The sequence below is a fragment of the Manis pentadactyla genome, chromosome 5 (assembly GCF_030020395.1).
Source record: "Manis pentadactyla isolate mManPen7 chromosome 5, mManPen7.hap1, whole genome shotgun sequence".
Lineage (NCBI taxonomy): Eukaryota > Metazoa > Chordata > Mammalia > Pholidota > Manidae > Manis > Manis pentadactyla.
The window spans coordinates 2,539,851-2,558,542 of NC_080023.1; the positions used below are offsets into that span (position 1 = coordinate 2,539,851).

General features: G+C 45.4%; 1 protein-coding gene across 4 annotated transcripts in view; it reads right to left on the minus strand.

The window, feature by feature from the left end:
- HTT (huntingtin) overlaps positions 1-18,692 on the minus strand; it is a 240,355-nt gene that overhangs the window by 56,557 nt on the left and 165,106 nt on the right. For all 4 annotated transcript variants that reach the window (XR_005031975.2, XM_036921270.2, XM_036921269.2 and 1 more), the window contains exons 38-40: positions 5,060-5,182; positions 4,573-4,808; positions 3,337-3,479 (exon numbers count right to left, since the gene is read on the minus strand). Coding sequence is in view for 3 of the 4 variants with exons in the window: in XM_036921270.2 (XP_036777165.2) it covers positions 3,337-3,479; positions 4,573-4,808; positions 5,060-5,182 (502 nt within the window). In the remaining variant the exon portion in view is untranslated. The remainder of the gene's footprint in view (positions 1-3,336; positions 3,480-4,572; positions 4,809-5,059; positions 5,183-18,692) is intronic.

Here is an 18,692-nt window from a genome sequence, read left to right on the forward strand (position 1 = left end):
ATAATGGAGGCCAGGTGCCTTTCTTGGCTATTCTTTTATGTTGGACTGAATCTGAAATAGGGAAACAACTTTGGGATTCATGCCCCCTCCCTCAGTTAGAAAACTAGAGGTCAAGGCCTTTATTCAGACTAATTTCCATTTTGAGAAATAATACCTGAAATGGACAAATTCAAAAGTCTCAATGTTCAATGGAGAGGTGAAATTCATCACCTTTGTTTAAGCAATGAATAAATAAAAATTACCAACCTTACAAGCAAATGCACTTTATATAAAGGTACAAAATGACCTTCAACTTAAACTCCATTTGAAAACCAACCAAACACAGTAATTCTGCCCCCAGTGTTTTTAAAAGAAACGTAGTCAAAATTAACAAGAAGACAAAAAATTTACACACACAAACACATCTTATTTGCAGATAAATACCAGGCCAACTGAACAACACATGAAGACATTAGAAGCAAAGCCCGTGTGCCCCAACGCCGGGCCCCATGCTCCAAAGGACAAGCTGCTGCTCAGCACATCCTGACATGGTAGCCACTAGCCCACGTGGCTGTTCAGCTTTAAGTTAATTAAAATATTATTGAAAAGTAGCTCCTCACAATCACACTAGCCACATTTCAAGTGCCAAAAGCCACACGTGGCAAGAGGCAGCTCACTTAGTGCAGACCCAGAACATCCCACTTCATGCAGCTCTGTGGGACAGCAGGGCAGCAGGCCACAACATTTCCCCTGATCTTTGAGATAGGCAAGAAGAGGAAATTAGAGCAATGGGTTATGAACACTTTGAAGGGCACAGAAATCCAACTGACATGCAAAGGGGTGCAGAACACACCACTCTTATCCAAAGGAGGTAAAAAGTTGTCCTTAGAGAGGAGCTGGTGTCCATGTGCCATCTGATCCAAATCAGCTGATAGCCGAATATTAAAATGACCAACACAAACACACTAAAATTCCCCACTGTTCACATGGACTTTCTCTTGATTGCGAACTTACACTCTCAGCTGCCCTTGGTTGGAGCGCTGCTCTCCAGAGCCTGGCTCCTTGTCACCCTCAGTGTTCAGCTAACAGTCCCCCTCAGAGGACTTCTCTCCTATGCACCCCCCACCCCCACTGTCTGTCACTGCACTACTCATCTCCATTTCAGGAAACACCAAGACCTGTGATTTTATCTCCACGTCCTGTCCTCCCAACCAGATTGTAAGCTCCACAAAGCAAGAACCATGTCAGCTTTACTGACCCCCACAAACCCAGAGGTCAGCTTGGAAGAGAGTGACTTGGATGGGAGGTCTCCGTCCCATGAATCAGGGCTGGAAGGGTGACTACCCTTTGCTCTGAGGGTATGTACTCAGTGTGTGTGTTTTAGTCTGCATTTAAGTAACGTACATACGTAACTTAAAATCCTAACAAGAGAAGCCTCTAACCTTCCAAATACCCTGCCCCACCCCTCTTCAGGCAGCCACTGTCACCACAGCCTTGCATCCTGACAGCAACTCCCAAACCTGACTACATGTGCCTTCACCACCTGCAGCAAACCATCAACGTGTCTGCTGCCCCCTCACGACAGAAAGTAACGCCCCCTCTCAAAGCAGTGGTGTCCTGTCCCCTGGCCCAGGCTGGCCGGAGCACCTAAGGCTCAGGAGACACTTATGGGACTCACACAGGGGCTGGGACCACAGGCAGTCAGAGGCCATCCTTCCTGCAGTGGGACGCAGCCCACCAGAAAACAAAGCCAGCACCACAGTCAGGGCTGAAACACGAAACACGATGGGCAGCACGAGGGAACTGGCGGAGGCGTCACGCCTGAGGACAACTCCCCCACCGCACCCTAGTGCTCCAGGAGTCCGACCCAAGAACTCCCTCTTCTCGCTCTGGCTCTGGATGGAGTCCTGACCCTGCAACCGCAACTGCTGAGCACAGTGACCACGTCGAGATCACGGACTCCCCTGCCAGAGGGGCGACTTGCTCACTCACACACCCTCCCACTGATCTAAGTCACATTTTAGTTCCATTTGCTTTCCTCTGTATCCCCTATTTCTAGTTCTGTCAACCTCAGATACTACTGCATAATCCAAAAATGCAAGATGAGAATATCAGTGCCCCTTCCATCCCTGTACCTGCTTCTCTATCTTCCACTTCCCAAATTAGGTTGGCTTCCCTTTTACATCTATCAGAACTGAAAACACTTTCACTCTATTCTGAAACCTTAATTAAACAAGTCTTCAATGTTGTTTCTAAAAATTAAAAATCAAACAGTATTTACATTATTAACAGTGTGAAAACAGATCCTAACAAAGCCAAGATGGATGACATCTCCATTTACGGGTCCTTGGTCATGACCACTGAGCCTCTTACAGAGAATCCATTTAATGTCAAGGGATTCCATCAGACCAGCTACTCAAAATCACACCACGTTTTGGTTTGCTTCATATTTGGACCGTGACTTCCTTGCTGTTTGTTCTTCCTGGAGATCAGAATTGCTTTTTGTTTTTCTTGCTGAGAAAAAAAAGATACGGCAATTGTCTTGCCAATGAGTTTCAGCCCCGGGCAAGTTCACTATGGATTCAATGTGACCAAAGAAAATGACAGCAAAATGTTCTTGGGGTGAAAGGGTTATACCCAACTTTATTTCCAGGTGGCAGGTCAGTCACTAAAATCCCGTTCACTCAGAGCAAGTCTGCAGGCAGCAAGCCGGTCTCTGCCTCTGGGCCCCTCTGTCTGCACAGCCGTCCTCTGGGCCTCTGTCCTTGGCGCTGCCACCACTGCAGCCTCTGCTCTGCTCTCCTGCAGCCCTGAAGCCATGCCACCATGTCACGCCCAGAGTACTGGGCAGAGCTCTTTATATAGAGTCAACAGCCATGTAATGCCCACAGGTGTGCAGTGAGCTAGTCAACCAGGGCCAGGTGAGAATCCTGGCCACAGGAACTCTCATTTTATCCACAGCAATCCTCTCATAACTAAAGTCTTCCAGCTTCTCACTCATTTTACCCTAAAGCCAGGCATTCTTCTTGAAAACACTCAATCCTCTTGGGAAACACTGTTTTAATACGGACTGTTCACCTTCTGTGCCTGCTGCATGGCTGGCATCTCATGACTTCTCTCTTGGGTCCACTGTTCTTTTTAATTCATGATTATATGTAAAGGTAACAAAAACACCTTGGGCTTCCAAATCTTTAAACAGGAGGAAACCCTCAGATTTACTCTTTTACCAGTAAAACATTTTCCAGCACCCACTGAGAAGAGCAGAGCTTGCACGGGCACACAGTCCCCACACTCTACAAGTGCACCACGCAGGACGGGAAGACACAGACACTATGCGGACTGGCTGCAGGCACCTACCAGACTTGAAGATGTGGATCAGACACATCAGCAGTGTGCCCAGTTCCTGGCAATAAAACGTATGTTGCTGTTCACTCATTTCCACTTTCAGCTGTTTTGTAACAATGTCCTCTAAAAGAATGCCAACCAGTTGCAGTAGAAACCTCCAAAGAAAGCGAAAAGAACTACAGTAAAGTAGGTGCACTTATGTGAGACAGTGGACACAAATGGAGCACAAATTTAAGGAGAGCAGATATTCAATGCCATCCCTTTGAGTTAAGTCACTTTGCCTTTCTGTATATCATTTTCCTCACTTATGGGGTGGAAGGAGTCACACCATCTTCAAAGGACTCAAGGGGTAAAATGACAGGTAGTGTTTTACTTTGTGGGCCATAACCCCCCCACACACAAGCTGGCGGCCCACCACAGGGACTTAATGTACCTCCCATTTTACCCATCTGCTTAACTGTAGCAGAGGGAGCTACAGGTGGCCTTACAGGAGTGCATATAAAAGGGTGCCATGCAGGGTTACTGGCTCTGTCTCCACAAACACCTAGGCACCCGCACCAATGACCACAAAGGGCCAGCTAGACTGCCATTGTGGCGGCCCCGGAAGAAGGGGCATGTCTGCAGAAGCTGCACTTGGACACCCTCTGAAGATCTCTGACCTACGGAGTGCTCAAACCCAGCAAGGTAGAGACACACCTGTCTAGGCAGCAAGCGCTTGCAGTGCCTGAATCATTGTCATACTCTCAAGGAGCTTTCAATTGATTTAAGAGGGCAAAGCCGATTGATTTGATACCACCAGCACCCTGAGGGGAGTGTGGAGGGAAGGGTCCACCCCACAGGGAGAAGGATTTTATTGCTGACAGTGTTTAGAATGGCCAGCACACAATGAGAATTAAAAATAAGACCAACCTTCAGTGGGTTTTCTTAGATTTTTTAATTCTCTGCAGGCAATGCACACCCTTACTGCCTGCACCCAGGGTAGCTGCCTCCACCCCACCCACTGTGTGGTGAGCATCCCAGGGGCATCATCTTCAACAGGGACACTAAGTAGGATGTGACAGAGCCACCAGAGAGGCAGGAACCAAGGACTGCAAGCAAGGGAGACTGGGTACAGAACACACGCCAGCACATACGTCCCCACCCAACTGGCAGAGCCGGGGCATGATGAAGAGTTATCCCAGACTTGCTGACCGCGAGACCATACAACTTCCTGAAGGACATGGCCAAACACTCAGATACAGCACATACCTTGAAAATGTTTCTTCCGGCAAATTCTTCATTTGTCTCGTTTCACTCTGCTCCTCCAGTGTTGGATTACTGTCCCCCTCTCTTAGCCTATTAATTATCGGACAGGAGATTAAATATGGAGAAAAGGAGAGCTCCTGAATACGAGAAAGAACAATATCTTCCGTTGACTGAGAAATGAGAACCCTCAAAATGGCCAGGATGCCTGATACCCACAGTTGAACAGTGCTCACAGAGGCCTAAAAGAAAGAAAATAATGTCAGTTCTAGTTAAAAATAGATTATGTTTTTCCCTGACTGCTAATAAATTACTCCTATTTTATCATTCTACCAATAAACCTCTGTATCACTGGTTCTCAAAGTGTGGTCCCAGATGGGCAGCATCCATATCATCCGGCCCCACCCTGGCCCCAGCAAAGTCCCCAGGTGACTGCAGTGAACCAGGACACCACAAAGATGTGAACAAATGTGTCGTGAGGCAGGATACTCACCATTGTATCTGGAGTGATGAACATACTCCGTAAAAGCATGTCCACAGGACGGAGGGAGGAAGGGGCCAAAATCTCAAATAAAGTATTTAACACTCCAAGAGCTTCATGAGAATCAATATGCATCTGTTACAATTAAACGTGACAATGTTTTCCTGTGAGCCAACAAAAATCTCAAGCACAAATGATCTTGACCACCCTGGCATATAAATGCACTTTAACCTTAATATTGAACCAAGCAAATGTATTTTAAAATAAAGTTGTATCAGCTCTATTTTTCCCATAAAGGAAATCTTTTCATTTAGATTTTTATTATATAAACAACATATATGTAAAAGACTCAAACATTTAAAAGCATGAAAACAACCAGCAGGTATTGCACCACCCTGAGACAATCACCACCTACGTTTTGGGAACCAGACTCTTGTGAAAATTAATCAAGGGAACCTCACTGACATGTGTCAGCAGAGAGAGAGGGAAAGCACTCGAGCCCGTCTCTCCTCCTCAATCACAGATCCCACCGCCCCCACCCCCCAGGAGGAAGGGAGGAAGAGAGGACACCTTGCAGGGCACGCTGTTTTAGCTACTTTCCTACCAGGCTGGGGGAAGGAAGGTGTCCGCCTCCCGCAGCAGCAGCCCGGCTAATGAGAAGACGGCCCCTGCACTGGCCCTTGGTCTGGGTTTCCTTTTGGAACCAGGCTATTCCTGTTGAAACTCTGCTGTTCAGGAATTTTTTGCTTTGGAGAGATCTCTCTAAGAAGTGGGATTTCAGTTACCAAAATACTTTGAGGGTACCATCCCTTCTGGGACACTGGCTGGTTTTATGTTTAAGCATTATAGTCCTTTCTCATGTAGGAACCCACTAAAATGGACCAACTCACTCACATTTGATTTATAACATCAATAGCTATTACAGGGAACTTACGATCTCCCCAAACTTACCTTCCTCAAAACCGAATTGAATAGTCGTGGCTCTAGAATGCTAAAACTGAATGGGATGTGTGGGGAAGTTGGGGTTCCTATGGCCAGGATCCTCACTGAACTTAAACCACCCGATGATGTAACTGGCCTGTTGCTAGGCTACTGCTTCCACATCTTTAGGCAATAAGCCATTATTGTGCTTTATACAGAGCTCGGCCCAGTGCTCTGGGCGGAGGCAGAGACGCTAGTGCTCGACCTACCGCAGGAGAACAAGCCGGGTAATAAACCCTTTCACCCCAAAAACGTTTTCCTGTCAATTCCTTTGGTCACATTGAATCCATAGCGAACTTGCCTGGGGCTGAAATCCATTGACAAGACAATTGGCAAAAGTCAGCAGGGTTCATTGTTGACCAAGGAAAAAGACAAGCTACCCTTATGGGAGGGGTGCTTCAGAGGGCTGCCCCCATGAATGGGGAGACAGTGGATGGTTCCCCAGTGGGTATGGGGTCTGAGGTGGCTTGCCTCCTAGAGGGCTGGGCCCCACCCCAGGACTGGAGGCAAGTGGAGGTGACACCTGAGGCAGTAGGGGTGGCCCTTGGTATAGTAAGCAGATCCTTTGAGAAGCAGAGTGCCCGGGAGGCAGCGGGGACTGTGGGTTGGCTGCTTCTCACAGTATTAAAAAAGTCTACAGAGGAGACCCAAGAAATGGTGGCATGAGAACGCGAGCTACAGACTTCTGTGGATGCCCTGAGGAGGGAAATGGCATTGATGCGAGAGGAGGTAGCACAAGAAAGGGAGCTGCAAACCTCTGTGGATGCCCTGAGGAGGGAAATGGCATTGATGCGAGAGGAGGTGGCACAAGAATGCAAGCTGCAAATCTCTGTGGATGCCCTGAGGATGGAGATGGCATTGATGCCGGAGGAGGCAGCACAAGAGCGCCGGCAGCAAGGTGCCTTTGGAGACGAGATGGCAGCATTGCCAGGTGCTCTGAAGGAGGAAGAGGCCATAAAGGAAGAAGACGAGCCCCTGAGGGAAGCACAGGCGGAGGTGGCGCGAGAACGGCAGCTGCAAAGCATTGAGCTGAAGGTAAGAGATCTTCTGAGGACTGAGGTAGCATTGCTGGGAGGAACAGTAGAAAAGGTAAAGGTTGTAGCAGAGGAGGTAGGCATTTGGGGGCAGTAAGAGAAAAGTGCCATCAGCCCCGGAAATGGAGGAGCTGGGGAAGGATGAAGGGGTGGTGCCGGAGGCACTGGCCCCTCCTGTATTGAAAGCACACCCAGTGGTTGTAAAGAAAATAAAGACTCAGCAGCTGAAAGTTCCCCAAGGAGAGGAGCAGCCCCTCCCCAGGTCGTGGAGCACTCTGTGTCCACCTCTATACTCAGGCTGCGCTGGTGGATTTGGGCTCCCAGTTTAGGCAGAAGCCCTCCGAGTCAGTATGAGCTTGGCTTCTGCATCTGTGGGACTTAGGAGTGGATGGAATTGTTCTGTCAGGATCAGAGATGGGAAAGTTGGCTTCCCTGACAGTGCAGCCACCTTGAGGCACCGAATACAAAATGCACATCAGACCCCAGGGAGTCACTCCCTCCTCGATTGGCTTATGGCTGCACTTCGTGCTGTGTGGCCCAATCCGGGTGATCTGCCATCCTCTCCTGTTAGATGGCAGATGTATGCTGAGCTCCAACAGGTGCTACAAGAGCTAGGCATAAGAAATGCCATCTAGGAGGAGCCAAGATGATGGCGTGAGTAGTTCAGCAGAAATCTCCAACCAAACATATATATTTTTGAAAATACAACAAATACAACTATTCCTAAAAGAGACACCAGTAGATACAGTACAACAGCCAGGCTACATCTACATCTGTGAGAACTCAGCATCACACCAAGGGGGTAAGATACAAGCCCTGGCCTGGCGGGACCTGAACACCCCCCTATCCCAGACCCCGGCGGGAAGAAAGGAGTCAGAAGGGGAGCGAGTGAAAGCCCAGGACTGCTGAACAACCAGCTCTAGAAATCCGCACAAGGAGCGCAGACACACGGTGCACGGTGCGCTGGATACTAGAGAAACAGAAAAGGAAAACCTGTGAGCAGGTCCCCGCAACCAGCGCCCCTAAGACAAAAGAAAAGCGAGTGCTTTTTGCAAGTCTTAAAGGGACAGGGACCCCACAGCAGGACGAACGCGTCCGAACACATGCACCCCAGCACCTGGGAATGCAGGGAACTCTAGGCAACCTAACCCCCGGGGCAGCAGCACAGCTCTGAAGCCACTCACAGCAATAAGGAGCCTGCCAGTCGTTCCTCCAACCGGTGCGGACCCTGACACACTGGCCCAGTAATGGGAGAGCGGCAGCGTGCGCAGGGGGAGGCAGCACCAGAGGGGACTGGGAGCAGCCCATGTGAGCCCGCAGCAGCGGTGACCGAGTGACCCGGGAATGGCCCACACGCGCTGGCAGCTGCGGCACCAGAGGGGCCAGGGAGCGGCCCGTGGGAGCGGGCGGGGCAGCAGAAGACCAGCCCAGGAGCAGCCGCGCACCCAGCAGCCACTCAGCCTGGCGCACAGCTGCCCGGGCCAAACACAAAGGCCACTGTTGGTACACAGCTGCCCGGCAGGGGTTCCACTATCACGGAGGAGCGCACCTGGCATGCCTGCCACTCCCCACAGGGCTCCACACTGCTCTGACGGACACCCCGCCCACAGCAGCTTAGGGGATTAACCCGGAAGCTGCTCCAGGAGTGCGGGTAACCAACACAGGCAGCAGAGACGGGCAAGGTGACCAGCAAGCAGGAAAGGATTTTGCTCTCCAAGCTGACACACATGCTACCGGCCTACGGCTACCTCCATCACCATGAAAAGGTAGAATAACTTAGTTCAGTCCAAAATAGTCCAGACAACCCCTGAGAGAGGGCCAGAGGAGATAGACCTAGTCAATCTCCCTGAAAAAGAATTCACAATAAAGGGCATAACCATGCTGATGGATCTTCAGAGAAATATGCAAGAGCTAAGGGATGAAGTCTGGAGGAAGATTACAAAAATGAAACAATCTCTGGAAGGACTTAAGAGCAGACTGGATGAGGTGCAAGAGGCCGTTAATGGAGTAGAAATCAGAGAACAGGAACGCAGAGAAGCTGACGCAGAGAGAGATAAAAGGATCTCCAAGAATGAAAGAATATTAAGAGAGCTGGTTGACCAATTCAAAAGGAACAATATCCGCATTATAGGTGTACCAGAAGAAGAAGAGAGAGAAAAAGGGATAGAAAGTGTCTTTGAAGAAATAATTGCTGAAAACTTCCCCAAACTGTGGAGGAAATAGTTGCTCAGACCACGGAAGCACAAAGAACTCCCAACAGAAGGGACCCAAGGAGGACAACACCAAGACACATAATAATAAAAATGGCAAAGATCAAGGACAAAGACAGAGTATTAAAGTCAGCTAGACAGAGGAAAAAGGTCACCTACAAAGGAAAACCCATCAGGCTATCATCAGATTTCTCAACAGAAACCTTACAGGCCAGAAGAGAATGGCATGATATATTTAATGCAATGAAACAGAAGGGCCTTGAACCAAGGATACTGTATCCAGCACGATTATCATTTAAATATGAAGGAGGGATTAAAAAATTCACAGACAAGCAAAACTTGAGGGAATTTCCTACCACAAACCACCTCCTACAGGGTATTTTAGCAGACTGCTCTAGATGGGAGCACTCCTAAGCCTAAATAGACGTCCCCAGAGAAAATAAAATCACAGCAAAGAAAGAACACCAACCAAATACCAAAAATACCAAGAAAACCAAAAAATAAAACAAACTACTCAGAAAAACAGTCAAAGGAAACACAAACGAGCACAGAACAAAACACCTAACATATGAAGAATGGAGGAGGAGGAATAAGAAGGGAGAGAAATAAAGAATCACAAGACAGTGGTTAAAATAGCTCAATAAGCGAGTTAAGTTACACAGTAAAATAGAAATGAAACTAACCTTGAACCTTTGGTAACCACGAATCTAAAGCCTGCAACAGCAATAAGTACATATCTTTCAATGATCACCATAAATTTAAACAGACTGAATGCACCAGTCAAAAGACACAGAGTAACAGAATGGATAAAAAAGCAAGACCCATCTATATGCTGCTTACAAGAGACTCACCTCAAACCCAAAGATATGCACAGACTAAAAGTCAAGGGATGGATAAACATATTTCATGCAAACAACATAGAGAAAAAAGCAGGTGTTGCAGTACTTGTATCAGACAAAATAGACTTCAAAACAAAGAAAGTAACAAGAGATAAAGAAGGACACTACATAATGCTAAAGGGATCAGTCCAACAAGAGAATATAACCATTATAAATATATATGCACCCAACACAGGAGCACCAGCATATGTGAAACAAATACTAACAGAATTAAAGGAGGAAATAGAATGCAATGCATTCACTTTAGGAGACTTCAACACACCACTCACTCCAAAGGATAGATCCACAAAACAGAAAATAAGAAAGGACACAGAGGCACTGAACAACACACTAGAACAGATGGACCTAACAGACATCTATAGAACTCTACATCCAAAAGCAACAGGATACACATTCTTCTCAAGTGCACATGGAACATTCTTCAGAATAGACTACATACTAGGCCACAAAAAGAACCTCAATAAATTCTAAAAGATTGAAATCCTACCAACCAACTTTTCAGACCACAAAGGTATAAAACTAGAAATAAATTGTAAAAAGAAAGCAAAAAGGCTCACAAACACATGGAGGCTTAACAACATGCTCCTAAATAATCAATGGATCAACAACCAAATTAAAATAGAGATCAAGCAATATATGGAAACAAATGACAACAACAACACAAAGCCCCAACTTCTGTGGGACGCAGCCAAAGCAGTCTTAAGAGGGAAGTATATAGCAATCCAGGCGTATTTAAAGAAGGAAGAACAATCGCAAATGAATAGTCTAACGTCACAATTATTGAAATTGGCAAAAGAACAAATGAGGCCTAAAGTCAGCAGAAAGAGGGACATAATAAGGATCAGAGAAGAAATAAATAAAATTGAGAAGAATAAAACAATAGAAAAAAATCAATGAAACTAAGAGTTGGTTCTTTGAGAAAATAAACAAAATAGATAAGCCTCTAGACAGACTTATTAAGAGAAAAAGAGAATCAACACACAACAACAAAATCAGAAATGAGAAAGGAAAAATCACGACAGACCCAACAGAAATACAAAGAATTATTACAGACTACTATGAAAACCTATATGCTAACAAGGTGGAAAACATAGAAGAAATGGACAACTTCCTAGAAAATACAATCTTCCAAGACTGGCCAAGGAAGAAACACAAAATCTAAATGAACCAATCACCAGCAAAGAAATTGAAGCAGTAATAAAAAAACTACCCAAGAACAAAACCCCTGGGCCAGATGGATTTACCTCGGAATTTTATCAGACATACAGAGAAGATATAATACCCATTCTCCTTAAAGTTTTCCAAAATATAGAAGAGGAGTGAATACTTCCAAACTCAGTCTATGAAGCCAACATCACCCTAATACCAAAACTAGACAAAGGCCCCACCAAAAAACAAAACTATAGACCAATAATCCTGATGAACGTAGATGCAAAAATACTCAACAAAATATTAGCAAACTGAATTAAAAAATACATCAAAAGGATCATACACCATGATCAAGTGGGATTCATCCCAGGGATGCAAGGATGGTACAACATCCGAAAATCCATCAACATCATCCACCATATAAACAAAAAGAAGGACAAAAACCACATGATCATCTCCATTGATGCTGAAAAATCATTCGACAAAATTCAACATCCATTCATGATAAAAACTCTCAACAAAATGGGTATAGGGGGCAAGTACCTCAACATAATAAAGGCCATATACGATAAACCCACAGCCAACATCATACTGAACAGTGAGAAGCTGAAAGCTTTTCCTCTGAGATCGGGAACAAGACAGGGATGCCCACTCTCCCCACTGTTATTCAACATAGCACTGGAAGTCCTAGCCACGGCAATTACACAAAACAAAGAAATACAAGGAATCCAGATTGGTAGAGAAGAAGTCAAAGTGTCACTATTCGCAGATGACATGATATTGTACATAAAAAACCCTAAAGACTCCACTCCAAAACTACTAGAACTAATATTGGAATTCAGCAAAGTTGCAGGATACAAAATTAACACACAGAAATCTGTGGCTTTCCTCTACACTAATAATGAACTAATAGAAAGAGAAATCAGGAAAACAATTCCATTCACAATAGCATCAAAAAGAATAAATACCTAGGAATAAACCTAAAGAAGAAAGTGAAAGACCTATACCCTGAAAACTATGAGACACTCTTAAGAGAAATTAAAGAGGACACTAACAGATGGAAACTCATCCCATGCTCGTGGCTAGTAAGAATTAATATCGTCAAGATGGCCATCGTGCCCAAAGCAATCTACAGATTCGTTGCAATCCCTATCAAATTACCAACAGCATTCTTCAACGAACTGGAACAAATAGTTCTAAAATTCATATGGAACCAACAAAGACCCCGAATAGCCAAAGCAATCCTGACAAGGAAGAATAAAGTGGGGGGGATCTCGCTCCCCAACTTCAAGCTCTACTACAAAGCCACAGTAATCAAGACAATTTGGTACTGGCACAAGAACAGAGCCACAGACTAGTGGAACAGAATAGAGACTCCAAACATGAACCGAAACATATATGGTCAATTAATATTCAATAAAGGAGCCATGGACATACAATGGCGAAATGACTGTCTCTTTAACAGATGGTGCTGGCAAAACTGGACAGCTACATGTAGGAGAATGAAACTGGATCACTGTCTTACCCCATACACAAAAGTAAATTCGAAATGGATCAAAGACTTGAATGTAAGTCATGAAATCATAAAACTCTTAGAAAAAAACATAGGCAAAAATCTCTTGCACATAAACATGAGTGACTTCTTCATGAACATATCTCCCCGGGCAAGGGAAACAAAGCAGAAATGAACAAGTGGGACTATATTAAGCTGAAAAGCTTCTGTACAGCAAAAGACACCATCAATAGAACAAAAAGGAACCCTACAGTATGGGAGAATATATTCATAAATGACAGATCCGATAAAGGGCTGACATCCAAAATATATAAAGAGCTCACGCACCTCAACAAACAAAAAGCAAATAATCCAATTAAAAAATGGGCAGAGGAGCTGAATAGACAGTTCTCTAAAGAAGAAATTCAGATGGCCAAGAGACACATGCAAAGATGTTTCACATCGCTAACCATCAGAGAAATGCAAATTAAAACCACAATGAGATGTCATCTCACACCAGTAAGGATTGCCACCATCCAAAAGACAAACAACAACAAATGTTGGCGAGGCTGTGGAGAAAGGGGAACCCTCCTACACTGCTGGTGGGAATGTAAATTAGTTCAACCATTGTGGAAAGCAGTATGGAGATTCCTCAAAATGCTCAAAATAGAAATGCCATTTGAGTCAGGAATTTCACTCCTAGGAATTTACCCTAAGAATGCAGCAGCCCAGTTTGAAAAAGACAGATGCAGCCCTATGTTTATCACTGCACTATGTACAATAGCCAAGAAATGGAAGCAACCTAAGCGTCCATCAGTAGATGAATGGATAAAAAAGATGTGGTACATATACACAATGGAGTATTATTCAGCCATAAGAAGAAAACAAATCCTACCATTTGCAACAACATGGATGGAGCTAGAGGGTATTATGCTCAGTGAAATAAGCCAGGCGGAGAGAGACAAGTACCAAATGATTTCACTCATCTGTAGAGAAAAGAACAAAGAAAAACTGAAGGAGCAAAACAGCAGGAGAATCACAGAACCCAAGAATGGACTAACAGTTACCAAAAGGCAAAGGACTGAGGAGGATGGGTGGGAAGGGTGGGGAAAAAGAAAGCGGGCCTTACGATTAGCATGTGTAGTGGGGGGGCACGGGGAGGGCTGTACAACACAGAGAAGACGAGTAGGGATTCTGCAGCATCTTACTATGCTAATGGACAGTGACTGTAATGGGGTTTGTTGGGGGGACTTGGTGAAGGGGAGAGCCTAGTAAACATAATGTTCTTCATGTAATTTTAGATTAATGATATCAAAAAAAAAAAACCTTAAAATAAGAAAAAGAAATGCCATCTATAGTCCAGAGAATTATGGCCCAAATGAAGAGATTTTCACTACTGGGATGAGAAATATGGTACTTCAAATGGCTCCTACATTCCCCTTTCGATCTCTAGTGGCCATTCTTTCCCCTCACTTAGGGTATCCCATAAGCGAGGTGACACATACAGTAGCAGACTTAGGAGAGGCTGAAGCAACGAGAATCCGGAAAGAAATAAGGCCTGTTACTCACAAGAATTTCATGATAGAGAGCCACAATGGCTTGTTAAAATCTGGACTACAGTCAGATACCAATAGTCTGTGGGGATGGTCAGTCCGCTTATGGACTGTGCTACGGCGTTTGAACGAGAGACCCCAAAAGGGAGCCCTGAGCCCTGTAGACATGTTAACACATATGGCTGCCTCCCCTATAAAACTGCAGGTTCAAACCAAGGAAGAATCACTGAAGCCGAGGTTCGGCCACCAGAATTCCATCTTGCTGCCAGCACCAACTGCACTGAACCCCGGAGACTCCATTGAGCAGACGTGGTCTTGGACCTTTTGACACATGGACCAACGATGGCTGGCTCTCCTGGCACCTTGGGGACAAGGCCTGGAAGCTGGCCTCCTGTGTATTCCTGGAATAACAGAAGAGTGTCCCCCAAAGGTCACAGTAGTATATCCTGAACGGCCAGAGGTAGGAGCATCTTACTGGGGAGTTTTGTTTTATTATTATGAGCAGTGCATGCACCTCCAGTAGCACTATATATAGACCCTTCAGTAACCCCCAAGGGGAAAGGAGTAAAAGTATGGTGTACTAGACCTGGAAGGGACCCACTTCCTGCTACAGTCCTATCACAGGACCACTCTCTTGCATGCATCCTACCTGATGGACAAGATTTGCCTATGTGGGTGGCATTAAAGCATGTGTCTTATCACCCCTTAAGTCTTTGTGGATTGGGAACTTCCTCTGGCTTGAGGATTATTATAATTTTTGTTATTAGGAATCTCCTCTGGCTTGAAGATTATTATAATTTTTGTTATTATCTCTAAGCTGTTATCCTCTGTTGCTACTGTGGAATCTGGTTACAGTGCTCCAGCTTTCTCGCACAGGGACCATTGTGGAAGATTGAAAGCATGTAGATTGTAAGGCGAGAATCCTGGAGGGGTGGAGTGTGGGGAAGTTGGGGTTCCTATGGCCAGGAGTCTCACTGACCTTAAACCACCTGATGATGTAACTGGCCTGTTGCTAGGCTACCGCTTCCACACCTTTAGGCAATAAGCCATTATTGTGCTTTATAGAGAGACAGGCCCAGTGCTCTGAGTGGAGGCAGAGACGCTAGTGCTCGACCTACCGCAGGAGAACAAGCCCGGTAATAAACCCTTTCACCCCCAGAACACTTTGCTGTCAATTTCTTTGGTCACATTGAATCCATAGCGAACTTGCCCGGGGCTGAAACCCATTGGCAAGACAGATGCCTATTTAAATTGGTATTTTTGAAGCTTCCAAACATTATCAAGAATCTAAAATTCCCTCTCTGCAAAATAAAATTTCTATACTGACTGAGGTAAACAATTAAAAATAGAAAAAAATGGCTTCTGGGGCCTTTCCTCCCGCTTCCCCATCTTTGTCCCAGCTGTGTGGCAGCCACCTTGCGCCCAGGCCCCACCTCTGGGGCAACTTTCCTCTATTCCCTGTGCACTACCCTGTCTCCTCTATACCCTCTGCTCACTTATTTTAATCCTTTTGCCGAACTTCCCTCTTCCTCCAGATCTCTGTTTCCTCTTCTCCTAAACTTGCTAAAAGCTGCCTCTCTAAAATTAAGTCTTCTGAGGATCCAAATAAACACCATGTTTCTTATGCTCCCTGACGTAAGGCCAAATTGCAAGCCCTAGTTAAAGAGGTTCCCAAAGTGATTAGGGAACCCACAGGTTTGCTGAATAATTTAACAGAATTATTCAGACTTACCAACCTTATTTCTCAGATTTGTATCAAATAATCCACATGGATGAACCAAGCATTGGATGAAACTGGCGCAAGGGGAACATACTGAAAGGGATTTGGAGAAACAGACTCCTAACTTTTGTCAGGAAGCTAGAACACTCACTGGAAGCCTCCCCCGAGCAATTACAGTTGCTTTTCCTGAGCCTGTTAGTCGGAACAAAATTCAGGCTTGCACATAAAAGCCTGATAAGCCTTTTCATGATTACTACAATCTACTCCAGAATTTTAAAGAAAATTCTGATCTTCCTTTAGATGATGAATCCAACAGGTAGCATTTAACTCTATTAATGACCTGAAGGAGGACCTTTCCTTTTTAGTTAGAAGGACTGGGACAGAATGGGAAACGTCTGCTGCAGAACTTTGACAAACCAGCTTGTGTGCACCGTAGATGAGTCACCTAGAAGGAAGACTGCTAAACTCCTTAACTTTCAACTCTGGCAGATGAAGGCACTAAACAAAACCAAAAACCTAGTTTTGCATTATTGCAAAAAGCCAGGGCATTGAAAAAGAGACTCTCACAAATTTAAGCACTTCAAGCACCTGTCCTCTAGCAAAACCTTCCAGTGTCCTAACTCCCAGTGACAGGGCTCCAAGAACTACAGGCAGTCTTCCAAATCTTCCCTCTGAGTCCGCTCAGAAATCACCCTCCAGACTGGGGCCCAACCTCTCCCCACCCTTACTGACACTAGAGCTACACTTTCCCGCCAGGCCCCTCTGCCCTAAAGAGACCCTGCCTTGGAGCACTGACATGGCCCAAAGGGCAGGGCCTCTGATAAACCTCAACAGGTTCCAGTCTCTGATCCTATCCCCTTTGGGGTAGGCCCTCTCAGTGATACGCTCCCTTTTTCCTTAGTTCCTCCACTTCTATTCATTTATTGGGCTATTTCTTACAAAAATATTATTTCAGAATTTCTTTTTCCCCTTTAGAATTTGATGATAGTAATCAAAGTAGCCAACCAGGAACTAAATGGCCTTCTGACAACTTTTATTTGCTCCATCTCTGATGGCACTATAGTCTGGGGACACTGATCATTTCTTCCTATAGAATCACTACCATCCAACCCTATGGGCAAAATCATCAACTGACATTGGTAGAATCCACAATGCATCCAAATTCAAAAAGATCCCTCAAAACCTCTCCCCAGAATTAATCAGTACCCGATAAATAGAGAAGCCCTTTAAGGCATTAAGTCAAAAATAGATGATTGCAAGGTTCAGGGCCTCATTATTCCATGCACTAGACCCTGTGACGCCCCTATTTTACCTGTGAGAAAACCTAATGGCTGAGATGGAGGTTTGTCTAGGACCTCTGAGCAATAAATAATATTGTTATCCCTCAGCACCCTGTTGTTCCTACCCCTGTAAGCTGCTGGCATCCATTCCACTGGAAAACAAATTCGCTGTACTTGATATATGTAGTTACTTTTTTGGCAATCCAGTTGATAAGGACGGCCAGTATCTTTGTGCTTTCACTTGGAAAGAATGACCACATACCTGGACGGCAATGTCCCAGGTCACCCAGAGAGACCTTCTTATTCTCACAAACCTTGGGGCTGATTTAGATGGTAGAAAGTTTCCTGCATGCCACATCCTGTTACACTACACAGATGACCTGCTTCCTGTTCCCCTTTTCAAACTTCTTCACAGGAAGCCGGCATCTATCTGCTAAAACTTTTGGCCTTAAAGGGACATAAAATCTCCAAAGAAAAACTGCAGTTTGCTCAAACTCTTGTTCAATACTTGGGGCATCTGATCTCACAAGGACAACAGTTGGATCCAGGTAAATTCAAGGCCTCCTGAACATCCCCAAACCTAAGTGCCAATTATGAAGCTTCCTTGGACTGACGGGCTACTGTTGAATTTGGGTTCCAAACTTTTCTTACAGCTCAGCCTCTGTGCTTTACTAAAAAACAACAAACTTGACCCTATTGTCTAGAAGGATCACAGCCAGGATGACATGGCCTTTGTGACTTTAAAGAAAAGCCTAATAAAGCTCCCTGCCCTTCTTACTTATCAACTTGCCATTTTCCTTCCAGTCTGTGAAAGCAAAGAAAGTGTCCTCAGTGTACTCACCCAAAAGCACGGGGACCATCACTGATCCATGGGGTGTCACAGCCAACAAGTGGTCTCTGAGACTGGAGGATACCCCCTTGCATCAGAGCCTTTTCTGCCACTGCCCTCTTGGTTAAGGCGACTGAAGAGTAGGTGTGGGTCCCCTTAACCATCTGTGCCTCATGCAGTAAAGCCCTCCCAAATGCTCACCACACTCAGCTGGTGCCAGCCTGCCGTCCCACCTCCTGTGAGATCCTTTTGTATCTGCTCCCCACGTAGCTCCTCCCACTGCAGCAACCTTACCCTGCTGCTCTTCTTCCCTCCTTCACGGACAAACTCCTCCTGACCACCCATGCTGACAGACCACCTTTGGACTCCACGTGACAATTTAAAGGAAACTCCCCGAACCAGCGCAGACTTTTCATGGTTTACTGATGGTCCTTACTTAAAGGATGGACATGAAAACATGGTGCTGGGTGGGCTCTCGCAGCTCCTGTTGAAGTCACA